Source organism: Alligator mississippiensis, chromosome 2, assembly GCF_030867095.1.
Source record: "Alligator mississippiensis isolate rAllMis1 chromosome 2, rAllMis1, whole genome shotgun sequence".
Classification (NCBI taxonomy): domain Eukaryota; kingdom Metazoa; phylum Chordata; order Crocodylia; family Alligatoridae; genus Alligator; species Alligator mississippiensis.
Genome location: NC_081825.1, coordinates 187,221,062 through 187,247,405, shown reverse-complemented (window position 1 = coordinate 187,247,405; position 26,344 = coordinate 187,221,062). Strand labels below are relative to the sequence as shown.

The 26,344-nt window shown below is 42.6% G+C and overlaps 1 protein-coding gene across 1 annotated transcript in view; it reads left to right on the top strand.

The window, feature by feature from the left end:
* The first annotated feature begins 1,398 nt into the window (after nt 1-1,398).
* MOB2 (MOB kinase activator 2) overlaps nt 1,399-26,344 on the top strand; it is a 197,958-nt gene continuing 173,012 nt past the window's right edge. Inside the window, exon 1 of the mRNA XM_014602396.3 lies at nt 1,399-1,504. Coding sequence (XP_014457882.1) covers nt 1,488-1,504 — 17 coding nt within the window. The 5' untranslated portion in view covers nt 1,399-1,487. The remainder of the gene's footprint in view (nt 1,505-26,344) is intronic.

Sequence of the window (26,344 nt, the reverse complement as noted above, 5' to 3'; positions counted from 1 at the left end):
TCCCTCAAGTCGTCTTTGAAACATTTTAACATTGACCTGAAGTCCTGGGAAGATCTGGCTCATGATTGTTCCACCTGGTGAAGCTGGAGGTACCGTCTATGAACAGAGAAGAACTGCTGAGGCAAAGCAGAAGTGCAAACAGTGTAAATCTCGCAACAGCAGCACATCTGCCGTTGATCAAGCAACCCTTGCTTAGAGTGCCACAGACAGTTCAAAGCACAAATTGGCCTGATCAGCCATTCTTGTGTTCACATAAACCAAACCAGCCAGTGATGTCATGGTCATCATCACTCCTGCCACCCGACCCTGGTCCCTGCTGGCCCTGGCCCTGGGCACTGGCCCGGGCTCCATGCTCACACCCCCTGCCTGGTCCCCCACCTGCCCCTTCTCGCCCCTGCTGCTGCCACTGCTCCTCCCAGCTGGCTCCAGCACTATGTACCGGAGTGCACCCCACGCTCCTGCCGCCCATCCTTGGGCCCCTGCCGACACTCACCATCTCACTTTACGATGCTGCCACCGCTACCACCACTTCTACCCACCACCATGCCCAGAGTTATAGTGAAACGTGCTGAGCGCTAAGTGAAACCAGGTAGGCATTTTAAGTGAGCGCTATAGCAAAACCATGGTAAGAAAAACTACGTTAAGCAGGGGTTGCCCGTGTATGTGTGTATATATGCATGTATGGGCGTATATATATCTATGTGTGTGCATACATGTGTGTGTATCTATTTATTTGTGTTTATATATGGGCATATATGTGTCTATACATGTGTGTACATGTATGTATGGGTGTGTGTGTATATGTATGAATGTATATATGCGTATATATGTGTATGTGTGGACGTGTATGTATACATATATATGTATGTATGTATGTGTGTGAATATATGTATGTGTATACGCATGTGCGGGTGAGTATGTATGTATACATATGTGTGCGTACATGTGCATGTATATATGTGTGTGTGCTGCATTTCATAAAATCACGACCACTCATAACCAGCACCCAGCAATAACCACCACGGGCCATTAGCGTGTTAACTCCCTGCTAACTCCATCGCCCACCGCCAGCGCAGGAACCCAACGGCCCAGCCCGCGCCTGCGCGCACAGAACCTTCCCCCCTCCCCCCCACAGCCCGTGCCTCAGGCCTCCTCCGGCGCCAACTACACTTCCCACACTGCCCCGCGGGCCGGCACAGCCGCTTCCGGAGCGAAGGGGGCGGGGCTTCGCGTGTGTTTACTTCCGGCCAGCCTGCCTGTGTGTTCGTGTGTGCGCGCGCGCAAGGGGGTAGCCGGCGCGAGACCGGCGGAACCGCCTGCGTGCCTGCCTGCCCGCCCGCCGGCCGGGAGGGGGCGGGGCGCGGCCGGGCCGGGCCGGGCGGGGCGGGGCGGGGCGAGGCGAGGCGAGGCGCGGGGCGGGGCGGGGGCCTGCGCCAGCCCCATGCGCCGCGGCCGCCCCTGAGCTCGGCCGGCGTCGCGGGACAGCCATGGACTGGCTCATGGGGTGAGTCCCGCGTCCCCACGGAGCCCCGGGGCAAGTGGGGGCACCTGTCGCCTCCTGCCGAGGAGGCTTCTCCAGGGCTCGGACCGGGTGGGCGTGAGCTGCCCCTGCAGAAGGAGCCCGGAGCGAGGGAGCGGACGGGCCCCTGGGGGCAGCCCCCTGCCCTGCAGACCGGGGTGCGTAGCACTCACTGCACGCAGGCACGAGCCCGGGTCATCCGACGGGAGGGGATAAGAGCTTAGGACATAAATTTGGTGGTGTGCTCTGGGCCCGGGCACAGGTGAGCTGCAGGTAGGATGGAGAGTTTGCAGCCAGGCTCCTCGGCCCGGGTGGTGCTGCTCTGAGCCGGCGCTTGGACGATGTGCCGTCCAGCCCTGTGGCTTCTACCATGTCACGCGAGCAGGTTTTGTGCCTTTCAGCAGAGACTTGTGTTTCCGCACTGCTCGCTCTCGTGTTGGTTTCTTCTGGATCGTGGTTCGATCCCAGCGGGAGTTTTGTGGTCGATGTTTCCTCCCTTTTTGAAAGGGAACAGCACTGGCGGAGGGGGGCGCTGGGTCCAGCGGCCTGTTTTCCACACGTGTGGGAAAGCTGCTTGGGTCTGTTGGCTTTTATTTGGTTCTTAATTCATTGGCTAATGAGCAGGGCCATCGCCTGTGTCTGTGCACTTGTGTTAAGAGGACATCTTGAGACTGTGTGGCCAATACTTGAACTGTTTCCCTGTACTAGTTACAGAAGATTTGAGGCAGAGGTGGAAGACTCAATGGTTAAGTTTTGACTAATCAGTTAATGGGCATGAACTCCTGAGTGTGTACTGTGTGGACCAGTGGTGCCCAACTGTCTTGCCTTGTGGGCTGATTGGAGGGACCTGGCTCTGCCCGTGGGCCAGATCTGGTCACTGGGCCCGATCCAGCTACAGGGGGTTGTGCAGGCTGCCCCTGGCCTGTCCACCCTGGGGCAGGGGTTGGGGAGCAACCTGGGTCCTGATCTGGACACTTGGTGGGGAGGAAGCAGGGTAGTGGCCTGGATCCAGATGCTTGGGAGGGTCTGGGTGGGGCAAAGCATTTTTCTCCTCAAACCAGGCTTGAAGGGGCAGATAAAGGGAGCAGCTCAACTGGATCTGGATGTGCAGATGGCAACCCATCCTGCTGTGTGGGTAATGGTTTGGGCACGGCAGGATCCAGCCCTGCAGGGCTTCTGTGGCTCCCCACTGTCAAATTTTGACCTATGGAGCTCCCTGCAGGCTGCATGTTATGGCCTGCAACATAACATGCAGCCTGCAGGGCTGGCCATGTGGGCTGGGTTTGGCCCGTGGGACAGAGGTAGAGCACCCCTGGCATATGCCATGTTAGCATAGGTGTCTTCCAGTGTTCTCATGTTAACCTGGCCCTGGTGGGGCATGTAGTGGAAAGCTGCTAGAGCTGGTTTGGTTGGAAAGAAATATTCTGTTACGAAGTCATAATGAAGATGAGAGTTTAGCTAATGGGGTTTTCTTGATTGTGGTGTTTTAACTACAAAAGCATCTGGAGTTCAGTATATTTGGGTAAATAAACTTAACATAACACTGTGGAGAGCTAAGTGTAAGGAAGCTTTGTATTTTTTTTAAATATTGGATCTATAAAAGTACTGAGGTAAGATGGTTTTAAAATAGCTTGGATAACATAGTTGCATCTATTTTTGTGCCAACTAATCGCAGACTAGAAAAGAATAAAGCTTTGTGATCTAATTGTCAGTTCATCCCCATGTCAACTGATCTTCATTAGTATTTTTGACTCTTTAAAGCTCACTAATATTCTATACTTGATCTTTCCACAGAATGAGCGAACTCATGTTGAAGTGGAAAAAAGGCTGCCTGTGTTCCCTATTCTAATTAGGATTGTTCCCAAGTCATCTGTGGATTACATGCTTGTTCTTGGCTATTGCTTGGTACTTTTGTTGCAGGACCAAATCCTGCAGTGTCCACACTGCAGTCTTCAGTATTGTGCTGATTTCAGAGTTTGCAGAAGTTTTTCTTGTGCAGAAGGGAAAGCATTGTGGGTTTTTGGGGAGAAGCCCTCTTAATCCGTCCAAGTCATCGCAACTATCAGCACCCTTGTGCATCTAAGTGAAAAACCATTCCTTTGCCTATTAACTGGAAAAAAGACACTTATGGTATAAGTCACTTAGAACAGTGCTTTGAGTGAAGTCGGTCTGCCATATTCTAATATTATAAAAACCTTAGTATGTCTGTCTGTCCATAACGTTTTATTTGCCTACACTGGGGTCACTGCCTGCAGGGCTGACCTGGCCATGATATGGGGAGGAGTGGGCCTGATTGGGGCGGGTGGGGAGTGGAGGAGTGGGCCCAGGCCTGATGTGGGGGGGTGGGAGCAATGGGCCTGGCCTGATGCAGCAGCAGGTGGGGGAGGGGAGGAGTGGGCCTCCTCCCCCCTCAGGTCTGGGTCCACTCCCCCCCTCCCCCCCCATGTCGGCTCTGAGCCTGTTCCTCCTGTCAGCCTGCCACTGCCAGGTCTGCCCAGACCTGCTGCTCTTCCCTGTTTCTCCCCCCCCCCCACAACATTGGGCCCAGGCCTGCTCCTCCCCTCCCCTCCCCCCCCCCGCTGTGGCCAGGGGGGAGGATGGGCTCGGACCCCAAGTAGCAGGTGGGAAGGGGGGAGCAGGCACGGATGGGGCAGGGTGGAGTATGGGGCTCCATCACTGCTCGCTCCCTATCCCCTCCCTGTCATTCTTGACGGGCAGTTGGGTAGTCTTTAACTAAAACTGCAACTGTTCCAGCCTCTTGTAAGGGAAGGGATGAGCTGCAGAAAAACCTGCACAACCAGGCAAGATCAAAATGTCACACTTCACTAATTCTTACGTTTAATTTCTTCTTATGCTCTTCACATTAAATTGTACCAATCTGTTTCAATTGCATCAATCTAATAGTGTGTGTCTGCAATAGTACAGGGTTGATATGGAAATAATGGTATTTTTATTTTCAATTAGTTTGTAAATACCATTTTACAAGCTTGCTAGTGGTCTGCTATTCCTCTAAAATCGTGTCCAACTCCTCCATTTCATCTTGTCAGTCATGTGTTTCCATGACTGCTTTGGACTGGGAAGTGCTATTTTAACTAGCTATTTTAACTTTGTATCCTTACTGGAAATGACTTTCAAAAGGAATCTGGGCAGGGGATAACATTTAACCTTTCTGTTCTAGATATCCTCTCTTTGAGCTCATTTTGCATTTACCTTATAATGATTCGGAGATTAGGGTAGAGCGAGAGTCCTTTATTTCTTAAAGATCTTGTGTGCCTGTATACTAGGGAATGGGGGAAGGGTAAGTTTTCTTCATACCACAGAGGGCGGCAGCCTCAGGGTCTTGGATTGCTTCAGACAACTTTAGATATGAAACTGGAAGCCAAATACCATAAACAATAGCAATTTGTCACAAATTAAGTAAAAAGTAGTGTGCGCATGGTTACACACCAGAACTTTACTGTCATGTAGCTTGGCCTTTTCCTGTTGTCAGGTGCTTCAAAATGAAATGAAATCTAGAGAAAAGAGCTGAACAGCTGAGCTACTGGCATGTGTATAATCATACCTCAGTTTAACTCCAGAATAAGCCTTAATAAAGTCTCGTTGCATTAAGTAAATATCCTACATCCTTATTACTATTGTTAAGGGTATTTCTCAACGGTATTTGAGTAACTCTTATTAGCCACAGAAGAAGTAAGACACAAAAGGTTGTGTGTGTTTCTCTTGGAAGGAACAGAAGAGAAAGTTGTTTAGTGTCTCCAATCTTGATAAATATATATATAAGCTAACAAGCTTAAGCTTTTCGATTATACATAAGAAATATTTTATGTGGCTCTGACTGGAGATGGTTGATGTCTTTGTTCATTGGCATCTGAGGGGGACATATACTATACTTATTGGAAAAGGAATGATTTGTTATTAAAGATTTGGGCTGTATTTGTAACACCAAGTTTAAGTGACAACAAAGATGAGCTTTGTTCTTCCAGTTACATAACTTTTTTTTTAATTTGAATTTAAAGTTCTTAAGAGGAAATGCAACACTTTTTAAATGCAATTAAACCTGAGAGGACCTCCGTTCCAACTTTTTATCTTGATATCTGATGAAAGTTCTGTAACATTTCCTTTTTTTCTGAAAGTCTATATAGTAAAGTAACAAGCTTGCCAACAGTTCCCTGTTAATTACAGGCTGCTCTTATGAAGCCGTGTCTAAGCTACAAAGCTTTATAGGCATAGCATTGGGTCAGGAGTGGGAGGAGGGAGGTCATGCAAACCACCATGCATATGTTGGTGGTCACACACCCCTGATGTAGATGCAGCTTATATAGGCAAGAGTACTTTGACTAGAAGTTTAAATATAGCAGAAAAGACTTTTTGCCAGTACAAGTTGCATCTCCACTAGAGGGCTTTGGCAGTGTAAGTATGCTGATGAACCCTATGTAGTTCAGAAGAAGGGAGTGATTCAGTGGAGGAAAAATGAGTAATTAAAAAAAAATAAATTTTAAAACATCTCTCTTTATTAAATGATCAGCTTTCATTTAACTAATTCTTATTTGTACTCATAGGAGCATAGGACTGGAAGGGGCCTTCTGGGCCCTCAAGTCTACTCCCCAGTGATCACAGGCCCACACTTAGCAAATGAGTTTCCAAAATCGCTGCTTCAGGCCCTCACCTACAACTAACCAGACCAATATCTGAAACCCCTGGAACAGCCTAACCATGCAATAAGTAGAAGCAAAAGAGATAAAAGCCCTGCCACTTCAATGACGGGGAAGGATTTTGGTTAAGATTCATAGACGTTAGGGCTGGAAGGGACCTTGAAAATCATCAAGTCCAGCCCCCTGCCCCAGGGGCAGGAAGTCAGCTAGGGTCAAAGGACCCCAGCAAGATTTCTTGAATGAGTCCGGAGTAGGTGCCTATACCACTATGGACTCATGCTCAGAAGATCTGTGGAAAAAGACAATAACCCATGCTACAGAGGACTGTTTGTCTCCTCCACCCTCCCAGCCTGACATAGGTACACAGAGTCCACGTCAGTCTGACGTAGGGACGAAATCTTCCTGACTCAAATTAAGTGGTTGGTATGACCCTGAGGAGTAGAGCAAAGTCCTGTAGCAGTTTAAGAACACTTCAAATTGGAAAAGGTAAAAGTACAAACGTTTCAGAGAAGGAAAAGTAAATTCCTTGAAGTACTAATATCTGATAGTAGCAGTGCTCCTAATGCTCATGTATAACCACATGAAAGCCCTGCAGTTGAAGTCAGTTTGCAGAAATGAAGCGTTGTCAATACACGTTCATGAATATAATTCTCTGAATATATATCAGCAGTCAATCTACAGTAGAGCATAGGGTATTCCAGTATCTGTATTAGTGTCTGGAATGCTTGTAGGTTCCTGTATACAAATGTTTTATAGGTATTTCTGATGCCAGTAGTGCCTTTGAGCAAGTCTCATTAGTCCTCCTGTCCAGATTGGTTCAGTTTGTACGGTTTCAATGAAAGCATAGATGGTATTGCTGCTGTACTATTTCATTTGGTCTTCCCATTAAGTTGTCACCAGTCAAACTTCTATCACCAGTTTCTGGATCTACAAAGTTGCTGTTCAACTGACTGGTGTTTGTCTTTGTTCCATATGCCCTGGTCCTATCTTCCTTCAAAGAAAAGCAGAATTTAAAACAGTGCATTAGAAACCTTTTAAAATGTGGGATTTTTATTCTAAACATTTTTTCAGTAAAGCTTTACAGTAATTTTTGCGAGACCGTCTCTTGGAGAAAAAAATTACAAACGTTAATACAAACATGTTATACCCATGTTAATTTTACAGCAACCGAAGAATGTATTTGCCTTTGTGGGTTGAAATGATATGGGAATGAAGGGATTGCCTCAGTTGTATCTCAAAGACTTGAGATCTTGATAGGGTAAGAAGATTGGGATATACCCAAATGAGGCATTGTACACCCCAGTTAGATCCTAGAATTTTCTGTTCATGATGTTACAGCAGTCACTGGTCAGTGCTGTGTCTCTAAGTACTTGTACAGTGTACATGCACTGGGGGAGGAGAGAACTTGAACGGTTGTCCTTCCTCGAGACCACTTTTGTGCCTCCATCTTCAGGATAAATTAAAAAAAGGGAGCAGTTCAACAAAACTTAAAACTAGAAAAGTAAAAGATGCAAGCAAAATTGAAGAATTAAAAACAAAGCTCCTTATCTTGGAATATGAGCATCTAAAGGCCGCTGTGCTTGTAACAGATTCTGTGTTCAGCCTGTACAAGGAATCTCTGCCATACATGTGAATACTGTTATGAGGGGGAAGAGATCAAGGTACCTGCAGAATGCACAGAACCCTTGGGTGTAAATATTTGGTAACTTCACTGAATTAAACTAAAGTGGTAATACTAATGGCAAAAAATTGCAGTTGCATTACAGATTAAGCTATAGGGATTATAGATTCACTGCATATATGTAGTTTATAGAGCATGATTTTCATCCTGCTGCTACCATACATCTTTTTCTGGAGTTATAGGATAAATACCACAATTCACGGAGTGAATGTATCAGTCTTCACAAAATGCACTGTCATGTATAGACTTGGGTCCCTTTTAATAATAAACATTGCAAGAAAATCTCAGCTGTGATGTTTGACCTTTTGCAGAGATGCAGTCTTCAAATGTAGACAGGCTACACAATGTGAGTTAAATCTCACCCAGTATAGGTGTTTCAGCTTTATAATAAAAGTAGCAAGCAATGAAAGTACTCTCCCATTAGCAGGTCTTCTGACAATTGTTTCTTTTTCATTCAGATCATGGTTTGGAAAGTTCAAATGGTCCTGCAAGTTGTGAAGTTGTGGCATGGTTTAAAAATATTGCTACCTTTATAGATTCTGAAACTATTAGTACCTAATAGCAAAACCCAAGCTGGATATACCTAACTTGAGCACTTGAACTTTTGAACATGTGGAAGTCTCTCTGGAAAAATTCCTGTATTCTTGAGGTGCTGGCCAATTCAGAATTTACTTTGGTAGTTATATGATGCAGTTACAGGGAGGAGGCTTAGCATGGACCAGTACTTCTAGGCTAATGACTAGAGACTAAAGCTGAACAAGTAGCACTTAAGGTTAACCACTCTAGCAGCATCTAGCTCTGATTCAGTAAGAATAGGCTATGCTGGCATAAATCTATTAAACTTAATCATGGCTGCTTTTGGAAAGGATGCACTATTATAAGGAATAATGCATATTGCTAAGAGCAATGAAGTATGTATGTAGCATACTTCTTTCAGGTTGACTGATCTACCTAACACAGTTGAACAAGTTAAGGCTAAATGAAACGCATTCCTTGCCTGTTTAAGATGGGTATTTGGGTAAGAAAAGCTATCCTTGCTTTTGGAACTCGCAAATGCACTTCTTTACAAGCAGAGTGCCGAGGGTTTGGAACTGGCTTCCCCCAGAAGAGGTACAGTCATTCACCCTGGTGATCTTCAAAAAACGTCTTGATGCCATCTTGCTGGGATAATTTGATCCCAGTAGTCTTTCCTGTCCTTCCAGCCCTTAACAACTATGAAAAAACCCCAAATGAAACTGAATGTGACGGAGACAGCATTTCCTGCAGCCGACATAACCAAAGAGGCCAAATTATTTCCCTTCAGGCTGCTCTCATGAAGGAAATCTCCTGTATTATAAGGCGAACTCCCCCAGGAAACTTTCCTACAACCTTTCATAGTTGTACTATATATGCTTATTTTGTTTTTTTGGTTTTAAACTGACCTCACAACAGGTGTTTCCCTTCCATTATATTCCTTGCAAATTCTTGGTTTCATGAGCTGTTTTCCTTATTTGGCAAAAGTTGAAAATAACTCAGAACTCATAAAACAGACCTGCTTGGTCCCAGGGGGTGAAAGATTCACGTATTAACATACGAATGCAGTAAATAAAGAACAATGCCTACGCTCATTCAGAGGTTTGCTCCCAAGACCAACTGGTAGGTCTACCCAGTACAAAGGACCACGTGCTGTTAGTTGATAATTTAAAAGATACTGCTCCTGTTCCTCTTTAGATGGTCTTTAGCAAAAATCATCTTTACAGCTCCCAGAGCAAAACATCATATAGCTTACTAGTAGCTTCTAATCATTCTCCTGTGCAGATAAATAAAAGTAGGGATTTGAGGGGAAAATATTTATTTTAAAAATATTTCTTAGTATTAGTTCTGTCTACTTTATCACTGCTCACTTTACATCTCTGGATACTGAAGTTTACCCCTTGCAAAAACGAAGCAAGGATTAGACAACAGTAATTTTGACTTCTCTATACACTATGTACTATTGTTCCTTTGCACTTTGCCTGAGAGAGTCCAAGTATTCTGATAAGAACATAGCTGGTATTTGAGTTGTTGCCTTCTACTGTAGTGGTGTGTGGCCCTCTACCTGGGATCTCCCGAGCAGATATTAACCATTTACAGAAGCAGGGCATTGGCTGCTGTGGTCCCCCTGCTTTACCTGTGGCAGGTCAGGAAGTTATGTCTTGTGTTGTCATGGTTGACAGTAATTTTACTAAGAGGTTAGATCATAGATTTGTATAGGATTCTTTGGATACAGATGATCCTTCCTCAGGTAGGGCATTGTGCTAGATGACCTATGGAGGTCTCTTCCAGCCCTACTTGTGTAGGATTTGAAGTATTCTGTTAAGAACATAACTGGTGGCTTTAGGCTTGAACAGATGCAGAGACTTGCTGTCAAAAGAGACAGTAGTCATAATGGAATTGTGATGGAGGGGTTGCTCAGGATGGAAACTGAGACTGTCATCTCACTTTGAGTAAGCAGTGCACCATCAAATCATACATATTTGTGTTACTACTGCTCTAAATTGGATTCAAACCAGCCACCTGTGTCCTGTTACTAATCTCTTTAGATACCTTGTCTCCCAGATAAAAATACTTACCCAGCCCAACAGAATACCTGCTTTCTAGATTTATCTTGTAGGATGATTTTTAAAAAGTAACTATAGAGGCATGGACCCCCAAACACATTGGCATATCTGCTTACTGCTGTGTTTTGTGGCTTTGTGAAACACAAAAACAAGGCTTGCATTTTATTGGTGTGAGACTTGTGTTATTTTAGCAAACCTCGGAAACCTTATTTGTCATGATGAAGAGCCTTTCTTTAGTGGAAACAGACTTTTCCCTAAGAAGATGCTGCTTTGATCTGTACTCTTTGTACCCAAACAAAGTGTCTCTAGTAACCTTTAAAGTGAAGTCAAACTCTGTTCAGAGGAAACAAGCAAGTCATAGAACTGAAAGTTAATTAAGATGGTCACAATGGGTTTGTACCTCTCTCCTGGTGGGTTGAAGGCCTAAAGAAGATCAAATAATTCAGCAATTACTGTCCTGGGGATAGCAGAAAAAGCTTTGTCTTTTGCTATTCTTTAGAGATATTAATGGTTTTGCATACTGTGTTGAACTTCAGTTATTGATGAATTGCTTCCTCCTCTTGTTATGCAGCTGTACCACTCTGTGAGTAAGAGTGAATTAAAATTTCCTGGAAAGAGATGGAGCTTGTGGGGGGAGTGGGGTAGAGAGTGTGAACTTGTTTAATTTTTTTCCTCCTAGCCAGTTCCCTCAGAAGTGCTTGCTGTCAGCCATACTTTGCCCTCATTTACTTTTCTTTCTACGAGCAGCACAGCCACAGGGATGATAATAGCTACAAAACATATGCTTTTATATATTCATGTACATGAACAGTAACTTTCACATTGATTTGAATATCACCTGGGAAGAAAGCATTCTTTTCATCTAGCTTAATTCCAATCTTTGATCCACCTTGACATTATGGTAGTGATGAATTAAATAATCAACCTTTCTCCTAGTAGTATTCTGCCTACCTTATTGTGGGATATGTTAAATTAAAGGCTGCACCTCTTATCATGTAGGAAGTTCTGTAACGAAGGCATGTGATGCCTTGGCAGTGATGCATCAGTTTTAGTATTTGTTGGGGATTGTTATATCAGTAAGTCATGTCAGACTGTTGCAATACTTTGTGCAGTTGGCCTCCTAGACATTTCTCTCCTTGAGGTCATCCGTCTGGAGCAGATTTAATTTTAAAGTTAGTTAAAATGATGAGTATAACTTTCAGTACTCAGCAGCAGTAGGGAAATCTTGGAGTTTTAAGACACAAATTTCTTCATTTAAAAAAAAATGGTTTGACTACAGTCAGTCCTGGGGGAAGGGGTGGGGGGCAGGGAGAGAAGCTGGTGGGGGCGCTGTTCTTCTCAAAGCTTGCAAAAGATATGTTTGACTGGGGTGGGAAGGAGACCATGTGGAAGAAAACTAAATTGAATCTATTTTGTCAAGACACCTAAAATGGTTTTTACTGTAGACCAAATTTCTCGTTACTGAAACTGATCTTTGCGCCCTCAGCAAAGATCAGTTTCACTAAGCTAAAAATATATTTGTGCAAAATGTTTAACACTTCTTTTTAACAAGAATATTAACCTGCTAACCTAGAGTCTAGACTAGCAAGGCTAAAGACAAAATTGTCCATGTCACCCTTATTCAAATTCTTTAGTGTATACAACAGGAAGAGCACACACCAACTGCTGAAACTTCCTTAGCCTGACAAAGGGTTTTTGAACCCGAAAGCTTGCTTAATAACTATTCTACAACTATTTGGGTTGGTCTAATAAAAGATATCAAATTCACCCAAGGAACCTTGTCTGCTTAGTGTATACATTGTATTCATTTTTCATTATGTATTGGCATACTCTGTATTTTACATCAGTTGGACACCTGCCTCGTCCAGTGCAGAGTAGATGGTGTTCAGTGACTAAGACAGCTAGCTGCCTCATAACATTTTTTTGTCATTAGTGGCTAGTGACTGAATTAGTGAATCATTTGCTGTCTCCTGAACCAACTTCAGTGAGCGAGTTCCCCAAGTCACACTCTCATTGGCCATTTTGGGTGCTGTATAGCACAAGTCGCAAGGGGAGGGGTGTGGAAAAAGATATGATCTGTAATTGGAGATGGAATCATATAAGTGTGCATACTGGAGAGAATGGACATTGTGTAGGCAACCTTGATATTTTTTTATTTCTGAAATTCTTCTTTTCACAACCTTAATATTCCTTCAGTGCTGGACTGTGTGGAATTCTTTAATTAAAGGAAAGAAACTGAATAACATAATATTAAATGAGCCACTGTTCTGGAGTGTCATTGATGCACAAAAGTCAACTGACTCTAGGTTCTCTAATATTGTGGGGGGGGAGGGGGGAATTTGGAGGGGTTGTGTTAAAAGGTATTTTCCATTCTCTTCAGAGATGACATTTCTTGGAGTAGTTTGATCATCTTTGTGGTGTCAGGTCTGTCATGTGTAATAAGTAAGTAACCTTGTCTGATGTGAGCCAGTTTGAACTACCTCTTGTGAGCGCTCTCGCACACTTTTTTTTCCTCTGCTCTATAGGTATTGATGAAGCTTGAGGCTATGATCTTTAGGTGAAATGCAGGGCTCATGACCAGTAAAGAATAGCGTATTACTGCTGCCAATGGGAAACTTGTTCCTTTCTGATTTGGCAAGGTGCTGACATCTTAAGTTTGAAAAAAAATCTTACTGTTAATTGCCCTTACATGACTCTCTCCCTCCTCCCTTCCTTTTCCCCCTCCCCCTCCTCCCCCCACCCTAAAAGAGGGAAGAGATCTGAAAAAAGAGATTGTAACAGTGCAGTTTTTCAGTGGGGTCTGGAATTCACAAATACACTCAGTTCCATTCAACCTCTCCCACTCCCTCTCCCTTTTAATTTAGTTATGTTAGCCTTGCTTGGTTTGTTTGTAATACTTATTTGGAGGGTGCATGTGCATGGCTGCAGTTTCATCTGCTTGTAGTTGTTAAACTGTTATGTATCCTTTTTGTTGCTGCCAGGTAGTAAAATTATTTTGGATTAATGGCTGGCTGAGTTTGAGGTTTAGAAAAGTTAATGCTTATTGGGTGGGTGGAAAGAATCAGAAGATATCATCTCTACTCTCTCTTCTAAGATTTTGGGGGGTTTCTGCATGTGTTAAATTATATAATGTAGAGATCTTATTGAAACCTCTGCTGTTTCTGAATTGTCTGGTATAAATTATGGGGAAGAGACTATGCATCTTCCTCCATTATTGCTAAATTATAATGCTGGTACTTTTTTTTTTTTTTCTTCAGATGTGCAGCTAATCTAATTATGGTCTAACTTCCTGTTTGGATTACTGCAGTGCCCTATGTCAGGGGTGTTACACACCCCAGACCCCAGCCCTTCCTAGGCCAGCTCTGTGGGGCCAGCAGCAACTGCGGTGGGGTTGGTTGGGGCTGGGTGGTGCCATTGGTTTGAGGACCCCAAAGTCTGCAACAGACCACGCCCCTCAACTTTTGGTAGCCTGCTTGACAGGCCAGATGGAGCAGTTCTGTGGGTCAGATATGGCCCATGGGTCATATGTTTGACATTCCTGCCCTATAGTATGAGATACTTTGGGGACCTTTAAAAACTTCAGTTATCGCAGAATGCAGCTTCTTGCATGCTTAGTTGTATTTCTTGTACAGCTTATGGTACGGTTGTAATTGATAATTGTCACTGGCTTCTACATTCTTTATCGTTTGTGTTCTGAAAACCTAAGAGTATCTCTGCTTTCTTTCCTGTTCTCCCAGCCTGTCTGGCTGTTGAATTCACCTGTGGTGTTTGATCTGGTAGTGTAGTATACCATGCTCTGTAACTGTCTCCTTGACAGAAGAGAGCCTCTGCTAAAATTCATTTTGCACAACGAGGCATTTAGACTTGTATGTATATAGGGGATGTACTTAGTTTACTCTTCAGGTCTGTGGCCTTCCTGTTTTCATACAGTGCATGAAAAAACCCCCAGCAGAACACCTGTGCTTCTCCTATAACTAATGGTCATTTTAGGTGCATTTGAATAATAGAATCATAGGAAATGAGGGTTGGAAGGGACCTCAGGAGGTCATCTAGTCCACCCCCCTGCTCGAAGCAGGACCAGCCCCAACTAGATCATCCCAGCCGAGGTTTTGTCTAGCCGGGTTTTGAAAACCTCCGATGGAGCTTCTGCCACCTCTCTGAGTAACTCGTTCCAATGTTTTACTACTCTCCTAATGAGAAAATTATTCCTAATATCTAACTTAAACTTCCCTTACTGCTCCTTGTTCTATCATCTGCTACCACTGAGAACAGTTTAGCTTGCAGGCAGGATGTGCCCAACCATCCAGTGAAAAGCTGTGTAGCTATGTCAGAGCTACGTAGCTTCTCTGGTATAATTATCCAGGTGGACAAGATACTACCATCAGGCAAACAGCAGAATAGTTCTTCCTCGGGCCTGCTAAGAGTTGTTTTGTAGACTTGTAATCTATATATTCATCTGGGTTTTAAGTAAAATTAAAACCACCCTTGTTTGGTTAACTGGTAAAGTGTACTTAAGATTAGCTGCTTTAAGGAAAAAGTGTTTCTTCATTTCATAAAATAGATCTGACTATAATGTAACTGCTACTGCCCATAGTCATAAGGGTAGAATGGGATGCTAATATGATTTTGTGTTCTTGCTTATGTGATTTAATAAATGCCTGTAGAATGTGGATTCTTCAGCTTTAGTAGATTTTCTTTAAGACACATTTTTTCTGTTAAATAAAATGTAAAGAGGGACTCTTAAGCAACTGGAATCAATGTGTTTAGGATATGGCTGCATGGGATACACTTAGACTGCTTAAGTTAAATCAGATAAAAGTGTAAAATAACAATGCCCTTTGTGGACTTTGCAAATGGAACCAAAGTAACTTGAGGTCCCTTAACTCCCAAATGAGAGCACCTACATAGGTTGAATGTGCTTTAACTGATTTTTTAAAAAAAAATAAATTCATACCTTTAATTAAGCTTATCTTTCCGAGTTGCCAAGCCCTTGCCCGAGCACTAATAGTAAAGATTCTGCAATTACAACATAGCTGACAATGCATGAGATGTACTAGGATCCTGATGGTATGCTGTGCTAAGAATAGCCTACCATCAGAGTAAGCAGATATGATTCAAGCATACAGGAAGCAGCTATGTTTAGTAAGAAAGAGCTGTTCCATATAAGTAGAACCTTGTTAACCCACACACACAATGTTCTTTCCTCCAGTGAAGATTTAATAGCAGGATTAAATGATCTCCCATTAATATTAATACCCTACTTTTTAATAAAATACTGCTGGCCATTAATTAGTACATTGTAAAGTAGTATTATAAGTTTAAACTGATCTGTAACTGCCAAAATAAATGCCCCCAAAAGAACAAGTACTTCTGGTGATGAGCTTGAACCCTGGATCTTGATTATATGAGCTAAGAGCATAAATTGGTGTTTCTCAACCTTTCTATACTTGGTGGCTCTCTTTCCCGCTGCACGCCCGCCCCCCCCCCCCCCCCCCGAAAATGCTAGCTTTTAGTTTTCACTCCTTTTTTGACTACAGAAAAATAATAGAGCAGTTCTTTTGTTGCAAAGAACTCAAAGATCAGAGCTGGTCAGAACATTTTTTAACTCTATGGATTCCTATATGAATTCTGTGGGTTTGGCCTGTGAATTGTGTTTGCACACCCAACCATGACAACCAGGTTGGGAATCACTAGCACAAATAATGGATCAGTTGCTGTAACAGGACTTGACATAAGTGCATATTCTGCCATTGGGTTTGCGAGTCAGTATAGAATGGGCATCAGAAATCCTGGGTTCCTTTTGTGGATCTAGGAGAAAAGCGTTCTCTAATGCAGCATTTCTCAACCCATGAGTCATGACCCAAAAGTGGATCTCAAGAATATTTCAAAGAGTCATTGTGAGATGGGAGGAGAGAGCCCACCCCCCAGCTCGCCCCATGCCTCCCCTCTGCGACGCACTCCAATACTCATCGCAGGTGCAGCAAGGAGCGACAACTGGGGAGAGACGCAGAGATGGGGAGAGCAGGTGCGGCAGTTTCAGAGCTGCCCGAGCCTGCAAATCAGTGGGGGAAGGGAGTGTGGCCAGAGAGAGGTGCGGACCGCTCAAAAGGTAGCTGAAGACTCGGCTGGGGAGCACAGAAGGAGAGAGCCGAGCACCGGTAGGGAGACGCCAGCAGGAGATCCAGGGAAACCAAGCCCCAGGAACAGAGGGATGCCAGGGAGTGCTGCTGGGTTAAAGCAGCCCACTGGGATGCTGACACGGGCAGTCAGGGCTGCAAGGGGGAGACCCAGGAGATGCAGCAGAAGGTGGCACTGAGGGGCTGCTGGCACTCTTGGGCAGCACAGCAGGTAGAGGGTCATGGAGTGCCACAGAGCACAGTGAGGGATCCTCTCCAGAGAGATGAGCCGGGGAAACCGTGAAGTACGGGGAGAGAGAGATGGGCAGCACCGGCTGGTGGGACCCATACAGCTCAGCTTTGGGTCAGATGGGGCCAAGGTGGGAAGGGGCGGGGACCCAAAGGAGGTCCCCCCCCAACAGAGCTGACAGGCCCAGCAGGGAGCGGCTGCACCTCCCAGACAACTATTGGGCAGAAGGGAGCCAAGAAACCCCAAGCAGGACAGAGGACCCAGGAGGCAAGATCTCAGGGACCTATCAGCAGACACTGACCTCTTATGTTCATTGTATTCCTAAGTTTATAGTTAACCCAAGACTGGGGTATGTTAAGTTGCCAAGGCCGTGGTTCATAGGCAAAGGACGGCCTTTGGAAGACTGACAGCCAGAAGGTCACTGACCCTTGGAGGCGGGCAGCGTGGATGAGATGGGATCGTCTGAGAGCAGGACCTGTTGAGAGCAGAGTCCACCTCGGCTGTGGATGTGGTAAGGGTTGGGTAAAGGGCATGTTGGAGCCCCATGAAGAAACCCAGGTGTGAGATCCCATGGGCCATCTACTGGGAACTGTCTCCCTAGAAAATAATAAAACATCTAAGACGTGGCAAGCAAGTAGGAGCAGCAACCAAAGCTCATCGGTGGTACCAAATCCGTATCTCAGCCTGATGTCGCTGGGGAGCAAGGCACCAGTCAGGAAGGGGCCAAAGCCCTACAACACCTACCAGTGACTGTAGTGAACAAATTTTAAAAATAGATCAGCAGACTTTAAAAATAGATTCTTCTTTAAAGGAGAAAAATGTGGGAAACTGGCTAGAGCTCCAGCCTGCAAGGGGTTTACTTGGGACCTCCTATGCCCCGTGCACCCACTCATTACCCCATGCACTGGGGGCCAGTTGTAGAGAGTTAGTTGGGACATATGGTCCCCTTAAATGGTATGACTCTGACCTGGGCCTGTTATATTAGGGACCAAGGGCAGATCCAGGAGGGCTGTGTGGTGCAGTTGCACCCCTGTACCCCTTTTGATTCCTGGGTCATCCGGTGTTTAAAACTAACTGCTTGGCAGTGGCAGCAACAGTTCTGTTCAGGCAGCAGTGAGAGAGTCAGTTGACTTTATGGTTCATAATTAGGGTGACCATATGTCCGGGGCAAACTCTGCTTGTCTGCCTACCTTGCTCCCGCCCAGAAGCAGCAGTGCCATTGCATCTACCTGCCTGGCACACCATGCTGCTCTGCATCCCCATCTGTCTGCTCTGGGACATTTGACCAACCAGACTATTGGGACTGTCCTGGTTTGTCTGGGACATATGGTCCCCTTAATTATAATCTGTTTTATTCCTTTTTAAATTCTTCACTTCACAAGTGTTAATGACCCCCTCTCCTTTTTATTGTTTTTGATGTTCCACTGATCATTTTATCGTTCTGCTGTCTGTTAGCTGCTTATGGTAATACAACTTCTATTTCACAACCCTGGAGACAATATTTTTAGCTAGAGTTAAAAAAACTAACTCAGATGTGGAAATAACTTTCAGTAAGGCATTAGATGCACTGTCAAAACACCCAAGAAGGCTAGGTTTTGCTTTATGAATCTAAAAAAAAGGATGTTTTGTTAGTCCTGTAGACATTTGAATTAAGTGTACGCTTGATTATTTTTTGCCTAGTTTGGTGTGTTACATAATATATGATACAGGAAATTAATGCGTATTTCAATAAGGGTACTTTAGTTTTTGTTTTGATTTTAAATTGAATGATATAGCCTTAGGCATTTAGCGTATTAGTAAAGCTCTTAGTTTCTGGAGAAAAATGTGTTGTGTTTTCATTGGATGAGGCACCACACCATCCGCACAACACTTTTCAAAATTCTAGATCTGCCCATATTAGGGACTAGCTTTTTATTCCTAGCTTTGCCTGTAGTGTCCTTTTTTTGACTTGACTGCATCATAACATTTGCCTGTATGGCCTTCTACAATGTTGGAAGCTAAGACAGACACGGAAACAAACAATTTTTAATAGATGTAAGATTTGACTGCGTCTTCTAAATCATAGATCAGTGCACCCCCTCCTAGACTACCAACTGTTTTGATAGGAAAAGAGTCCTTATGTGCTTGAGAGCATTACCTTGCTTGCTTAGTTGGAAAGGTAGCTTGCTGAAGATGAAAGTGGGACATCCCACACAATTTGTATTGCACTATTTGGGCGGGGGGAGAGTTTGCTAACTGAGCCACATGGTCAAACTACACTTTTGCTAAATGGGATATGGAAACCAGAGGCTGCTGTAAAGAGAGAACCAGGCTGTGCTTATAAATCCAATTCACCCTGCACTTTGTCCGTAGCAAAATGGAAAACTAAGTAGGATGCAGCTTCCTTTTTCGTCTCCTGTGCACCTCTGAGCTAAATTTCCATCTATATTTATGGCTGGAAATGTTTCATAAGCTTGAGGGTGATCTTCAATACAGAAAGTGAAAACATAGTATATGTGTAGTTGCTGGTAACCACACATTTTTCTAGACAGACACCTGTAGGACCAGACTATTTCCTGGAGTTATGAAATGTCTCAGCCATATTCAGTGAAAAATGAAACTCTCTAGGCATTTGGAGTGGCATTAAGAAGTGATGTTGAACTAGCAAAGCTGATTTTCTGATGAGGTTTTAATGCACTTAGGATCCAAAGTTCAGTAGCCTTAAATAAGCAGAAAATTGCACTGGAGTTTGTCAGGATAAAGTTTTTTGTGAAAGAGTCTGTGAAACTGAATATGATTATCCCTTTATCCTGATGCCACTGTACTTCTCCCATGCAAGAAAAACAAAACAGCTGTCAGAATGATTAATCTAAATTGAATCCATTTTCTTGCTGAAAGTAAATGTAGTTGCTTATGGGAACTGTCCCCTTGGCATGTTTTATTGCGATCCCTGGAGCATACTAAAGAGGGTGGAGTATACAGTACGTGAAATGAGAAAACTATATAATAAACCTGTCCAAAAAGGAGTCTAATGTACAAGGAAGATGGCGATTATCATATAGCCACGGGCTACTTATTAACCAGTAACTTCCAAACAAATATTACTCAAAAGCAGCAGCCAACTCTTAAAATTAAATTACATTTTTTTTTTTCCCCTTGTCATCTCAGTTTGAACTTGCCTGCACGCCCCCTGGTATTAGAGCCTATAAGCACAGCTGGAATGGCAGTCTGAATGGATGTTGCCTCGGACCTTCTAACATAGAGAATCGATTCTTCAGCATGCCCTTATTCCCATTAAATGGGTTACAGGAGTCCTAAAGAACTCCAGGTTAGCTAAACATCAGCTAAATGCTTCATGATGTAGAAGCACAATTGCAAGATCAAGAGAAGGTGCATAAATGAATGTGGATGATAGATGATGTTCCAGTTTACTTCTACTGTAATACAAGAGAAACGGTGCCCTGCATACAGTTAAAAAGCTGGAAGGGCATAAAACTACTAAAAAGAAATACTTGTTTTATGCAACATCACATTAATCTGTAGTTGCATGCTATCACTAAGGTAAGTAGCTAAGTATAATTCAGTTGATACTAAATGCATTTAAAGCCAGAATATAAGCACTGCCCCTAGCTGCGCTAATTAGGATAAAATGTCTTCTTTTTTTTTCCCAGTCCTTTGGTCAGGGCATAAGATGGACATCCACAGCCAATAAGAAATTTTCCCTTGTGGGATACCGCTTGGTAATTAGTTGCATTTACAGAAACTCATGGTTTCATAGTTGTTAGGGGCTGAAAGGGACCGTATATATTATCGGGTCCAGCCCCCTTGCACTTAGGTCTCATTTGTCTGGTGTTGGCCATTGCTAGAGACAAGATATTGGGGTTGGTGGGCTATTTGTGTTTTTCTTAGTCTCATCTTGCACATGTTACTCTGCATCTCTCTCTCTGTCTCCAAAATACATTTTAGACTTTTGTGTAGTACAGAGTTAACCTTTCTGTTGCAGGGAAGCCACTTAGCTTCTATAGGTAAGCAAAATGATATCTTCTGTTACCAAGGGACAAAAATGCATTCATTTTTTTTTTCATTTTTCATATATACCTTTTTGTATTTCTACTACCTTCTTTACAGTAATAGTAAATGCATTAATCACTAATGTGACTTCCTTTGGAAGTTTAAAAGAGGGGAAGCAACTTATGCATCTTCTCAGTGTTTCAAGTCGGTGCTTTCTGTCTTTTCAGTGTTGAGTGCAGTTTTGCTTCCATGAGGACTTTCTATTGGATTGAGTTTTAACATCTCTTTATTTGCATCTTCTTGTAAAAGCAGTATATTATAGCAGCTAGTTTTTAAAAATGCCAGGACACTTGTGTGTTTCAGATATTTACTGTTCCCTAGTGTTGTGACATCACCTTTGAGATTTTGTCACATGTTTAGTACTTGTAGTGACTCTAAATGATAATGGAGGCCCTGGGGAGCTGCAGGGTGAGAGATCTGGACTTAATAGTAGAGCTGGCTGGACTTTCAGGGAACTCAGTGACTCTCCCAGACTGTAGTTGCATGTAATCACTGAGTCTGTTTGAAGACACTAACTCTCCCCTCCCTCAAAAACAGCGCTTTACTTTAAACTTGGCACACTCCCATGCATGTGAGAAGAGTCATCACGTTAGCTGAACCTGGCTCACCCAACATCTGTATAGATCGGGCACTTTAGTGGGGCTTTTTGCCGTTTTTATCTAATAGCCAGTTGAATCAGCTTTAGATAAAAGCCCCGCTGAAGTGCCCAGTCTATACAGATGCCACAGAGATGGGTTGAAGTAATGTGCTGCTTCTTCCAGTAAAGCATGTTTTAGTTTGGGGTTTTTGTGGTTTGTTTTGTTTTGTTTTGTTTTTTTTTAATGTCTGCAAGCAGCCTGAGAGACTTTTCTCTTTAGGACAGTGGTTTTTAACCTGTTGTCCATGGACCCCCGTGGATCTGAAGAGTATGTCTAAGAGGTCCGTGAAAGATTACCATGATCAATCAAAAGTATCTGAATACCCACGCTTACAATTCGAAGGGGTCCGCACTTCCAGTCAAAATTTTTTTAGGGGTCTGCGAAGGACAAAAGCTTGTAAACCACTGCTGTCTAGAGAAGAAAAGAGTAGAACATGGGAAAAATAATGCAGGAGTTGTATTATTGACCTGCTCTGCTCTTTACTCATGCAGGCTTTTATGTGGACAGCAAACTGTTTTTCCTGATAGTATTTCTTTTTTGGTCATGGCTGTAATTTGGGAAACAACAGCATATTGACCGTGGTCCTCTGTATTTGCTTATTTAATTATTTCTAAACAATTTTTTCTACTGACAATTAGCATGCTGTATTAGCTTTTATTCCAAGCTTATGCCTCATAAAATTGTTTTTTAGTAGGATCTTACTTGGATTAATTGTTTGGCTTCAGCTTGCATTCTTTTATGCGTATCAACATAAATAAATACAGAGGAAATGTGTAAGTACTATCTGTGAATTATAATACCTCACGGGGGGGGGGGGGAGGGGGGATGGGGATACACACCAAGCATCAGGAAAGATGCACTTAAGCTGAGATCCTGGGCTAATGAGTGCTTTTCCTAGACATAATCTGCCACTTAAAGAACTTCAGTGTTGAATTATTTATTCTCAATTTTTTTCTCCCCAAAAGAAGGGTAGGGAGGAGCCATTAAAGAAAGGACACGTGTTTGCTGGTTTGCTTTTAACACTGTTCAGCAGCACGTTTTTAACAGACATGCTAGTATATATAGAGAACAAGTGTTGACTCAAAAAAAAAAAAAAAAACCAACCAAAAAAACTTGGCTCTAAAAAATTTTCAGGTTGCTGACCCAGTACTAGCTAAATTGCCAAAATGTAACTTCATTCCCCCAGTGCTAGAGATGAGAAACTCCAATACATAGGAAACGTACAAAACGGTATGTAAAAGTGTACATGACACCCTTATACTGCAAAGTACAATTTGATTACCAGAACTGAGGTAGGAGGTAAGCCTTTGTATTTGGTGAAACTAGGTCAAACAACTTGATCACCTTGACATTGTCTCAAAGAGGGCACTCTCCTAGTAAGATAACTGAGTATTGTTTAGCTATTGGAGATGACCTTTTCCTGTTGCCTGAAACCCTTTCCTCTGTCCAGGCTTCATTTAATCACTTTTCTCTTTCTGTGCCATCCTCTCACCTGCCCAGTAAATTAAACTAAGATGAGATGAACCGCTTGTGAAAAGATTTAAGTGTCTGCACAGGATTTGCTTTAACCACATTGATTCAAAATGTCAATATAAAACAAGATGTTGAAAAGCCTTTTGTGCTGCAACTCTTGTTACAGGCACATATCTGAGATCCCTTCTCATAAAAATGCATTTGAATTTGGGTTGTTCAGATATACTGATATTCAAAGTTCCCTGGAGTAGATTAAACATTTCCTCAACTTTATTCCTGTAATACTGGAGACTACAGCAACTTTTACCTTTTTGGGTCTTTCATTATGAAAAGCCATCTAAATTCTGTTTGAGCGCTTTGCAGAAGTCTTGGTGAAGAAGTTGCTAATTGTTCTCTGCAAGGGTTTGAAAAATAGTTCCCATATTCAGGAGATGACGTAAGAAAGAGAGAGGTGAAGAAAGAGAGTGGTTGCTTCTTTGGCAGCCTTATTCAGCCACCCATTCACAGTAAAGGTATACAGTAAAACCCTGTTAATTCAAAATGCCTCCAAAAAACACTGACTTTGAAATAAATGAGTTTGAAATAGATGTATTCATGCTGATAGGGTCACAATGGCTTCCAATGCTGTTGACACTGCTGGGGTGCCCAGCCCACTGAACTGTATGGTAAATCATGAGCCTTTTGGCTTTGGGCTAATATCATACATAGTTTGTATTATATAGAAGCAAGTACAAAAATGCTGCTTAGAAACCTGTGATGAACCTTGCAGCATTTTGCAAAAAGATAAAAAGCACTGATTGTGGGTGAACTTAGCTGTGGCTTTGGATTCTGGGTTCTGTGACTAATGCCAAGGGATAAATGTTTTACCAAATGAGAACTGGTTTTGGTCAGTCCAGTTTCTCTTAAGCATGCTTTGTGTCTTAGTGGTTATTTCTGTGCAGTACCTGTAATTAAGGGGCAGACCTTTTTAATTTAAAGAGTAGTCTTACTGTAAAGTTGTGCAGTCATTATTTTACTTTACTACAACCTCCCACAAGAAAAAGAAACCATACAGAGGAGAACTTTTAAACCCTGCCTTCACATTGAAATACTTGAAAGTTGCAACTGATAAATGAACAGACCTTTAAAGCTTTTTGTAGCTCAACCTTGTTACTTAAAACCATTTGATTTTTTGCTACTTTGATTGGTATACTTTAGACAATACTTTTATGTTAGCTTTCTTGTTTGTTGGAAGTGGGATACTTGCAGGCATTCTCAGAATAATTGGTTCTCGTTGCTGTATGTGCGAAGTAGATGTTCTTGACTGAATATCTAATAAAAGAATATTGTATTCTCTCCTGGTGTACGATTGCAACCTAAAAGAAACTATGAACCCTAGTGGGAATATTAGTAGGGGATTAACAAAAGCCTTGTAGCTATGGAGTGAAGCTGGGGTTGTGTTTTTGGTGCCAATAACATCTTGATTTATGCATACTGGGAATGGTTTTTAAACATATAAGCAATAGGAAGTCAGTCAGTTAGCTTGCTTCAAGCCTGTGTTTCCTGCAGGGCTATTTGGCTTTGCCTTCCACTTTGACAACAGCCTTAGTCTAAGCATAATCTTACTACTCTTCCTTCATTCTCTGCTTTTTTTGGGGTTGCCAGCTATGTAAAACACTAGGTTTTGAAGCTATTCTCTGTTTCTCAGATCTCCAAAATCTCTCTTTTGCAGACATAAGTCGGCAGCGTACATGCACAGAACCTCCGATGTGCATCCTGTTTGCAGACTGCGTGTGCCGTGCCGTTTCTTTAGGTCTGTGCAAGGGCTACTTTAGAACGGGCCTGGAAGATGTCTCATTTTTGCAGCTGACACAGTTGGTGAATTCTGGCTTAGAAAAATGCACTTGTTCATGGGCTGTATACAAATTTAGGAGAACACTCTGGGCTTGTACCTAGTGTTTAAGCTTCAGTGTGTTTTTAGCTGTCTTGTCTTGTCTAGCATGTGTCTTGACTTGGAGGATTTTTCTTAGCTTCAGTAGTTCAAATAAAGCAATACTATAGTGGCATGATTATTTAGACTCTCATTTTGAAAGATCACCACCATGGGTAAAATACTGAAAGAGAGTCTAGGACAGGAAATTCAAATATCACCCAACATACTCTATTTCTGTGTTTCATGTGTGGAGATTGCTAGGTAAGCAAGCCTGCAAAGTCCAGAAAGTTAACTATGTTACTCTATGCAGACACACTCTGCTTTTTGATATCACATGGTTTTGAGAAGCCTGCTGCTGTTGACTTGCTGAAAGATGATGTCATTTGTGATCCTAATTGTGTCGCATCTCATTATCAAATATGTTTATTTGCTCTGGAAACGTGTTTAACGATACTTGAATAAATGGTCTAATAAAAGATATCACCTCTACCACGATTGCTTTTTCCCCTAGATCAATATGGCTACGATCTGGATACCTGAATACATGTTCACTTTTTAAATATATTGAAGGATTTTTTTTTAACATCATTTATCAAGACTTAAACAAGTAGCAGTTGTCTCAATTAACAAGTAATTTTTGAAGTGCTGGTTCTAATATTAATCTATACTATGTGCTTCTAGAGATGCTAGATGGCTGGACTGAATAAGCTTATTGCCTTACCAAAATTATTGATATAAGTTAAGCAAATATTACGGAAGAAGATGTTTTGAATGTACAGAAAGAGTTTACTACAGGGATGACTGGACCTCACTACTCCCATTTTGAATTCTTTAGGGACTGCCTTTGTTACAGTTTAAGATTATTTCTTTTAGTAAATATTTAACTAAAGTATTTAAATATGTGCTAGTTAACTTTAGTAAAAATTAAACATTTCACTTACTATGAGTTTTTTTTATACTGAACCAAATATTAATACTTTAATGTTTTGAAGTTTCTAAAAACATTGATGTTTTTTTTTATCCCATGAAGAACTAATTTGTATAGACTCAGTCTTTCACTAAGTGTTTAATGCTGTACACCACTGACTGGAGGAGCTTTATAAAAATGCATTGCCACTCTTCAGTGTGAAATGAGGGAAAGGCTTTTAAATGAAACATGGTGGAATTCGGTAGTGGGTTGGAAAGTATCTTAAACATGTAAGATGCTTTTATGATGAATAGAGAAGGATGGTGTGGGACAGATGCCTTTTTGGGGAGTGGAAGAAGATCTGGGCTGGAGCAGAACTAAGTCCAGTTACCTCTCATTACAGATGTAATGGTATATAGACAAGGAGAGGGTGCTGTATGAGCATAGGGGGCCTATGAATGCAAGACTCAATGGAGCAGGTTGCAAATGTAGTTAATATCTTTTGAGAGCTGCATCTGACTTCCTTTGCTTGGATCCACACTGTCTGTTTTTAAGCTTTGGAGGAAT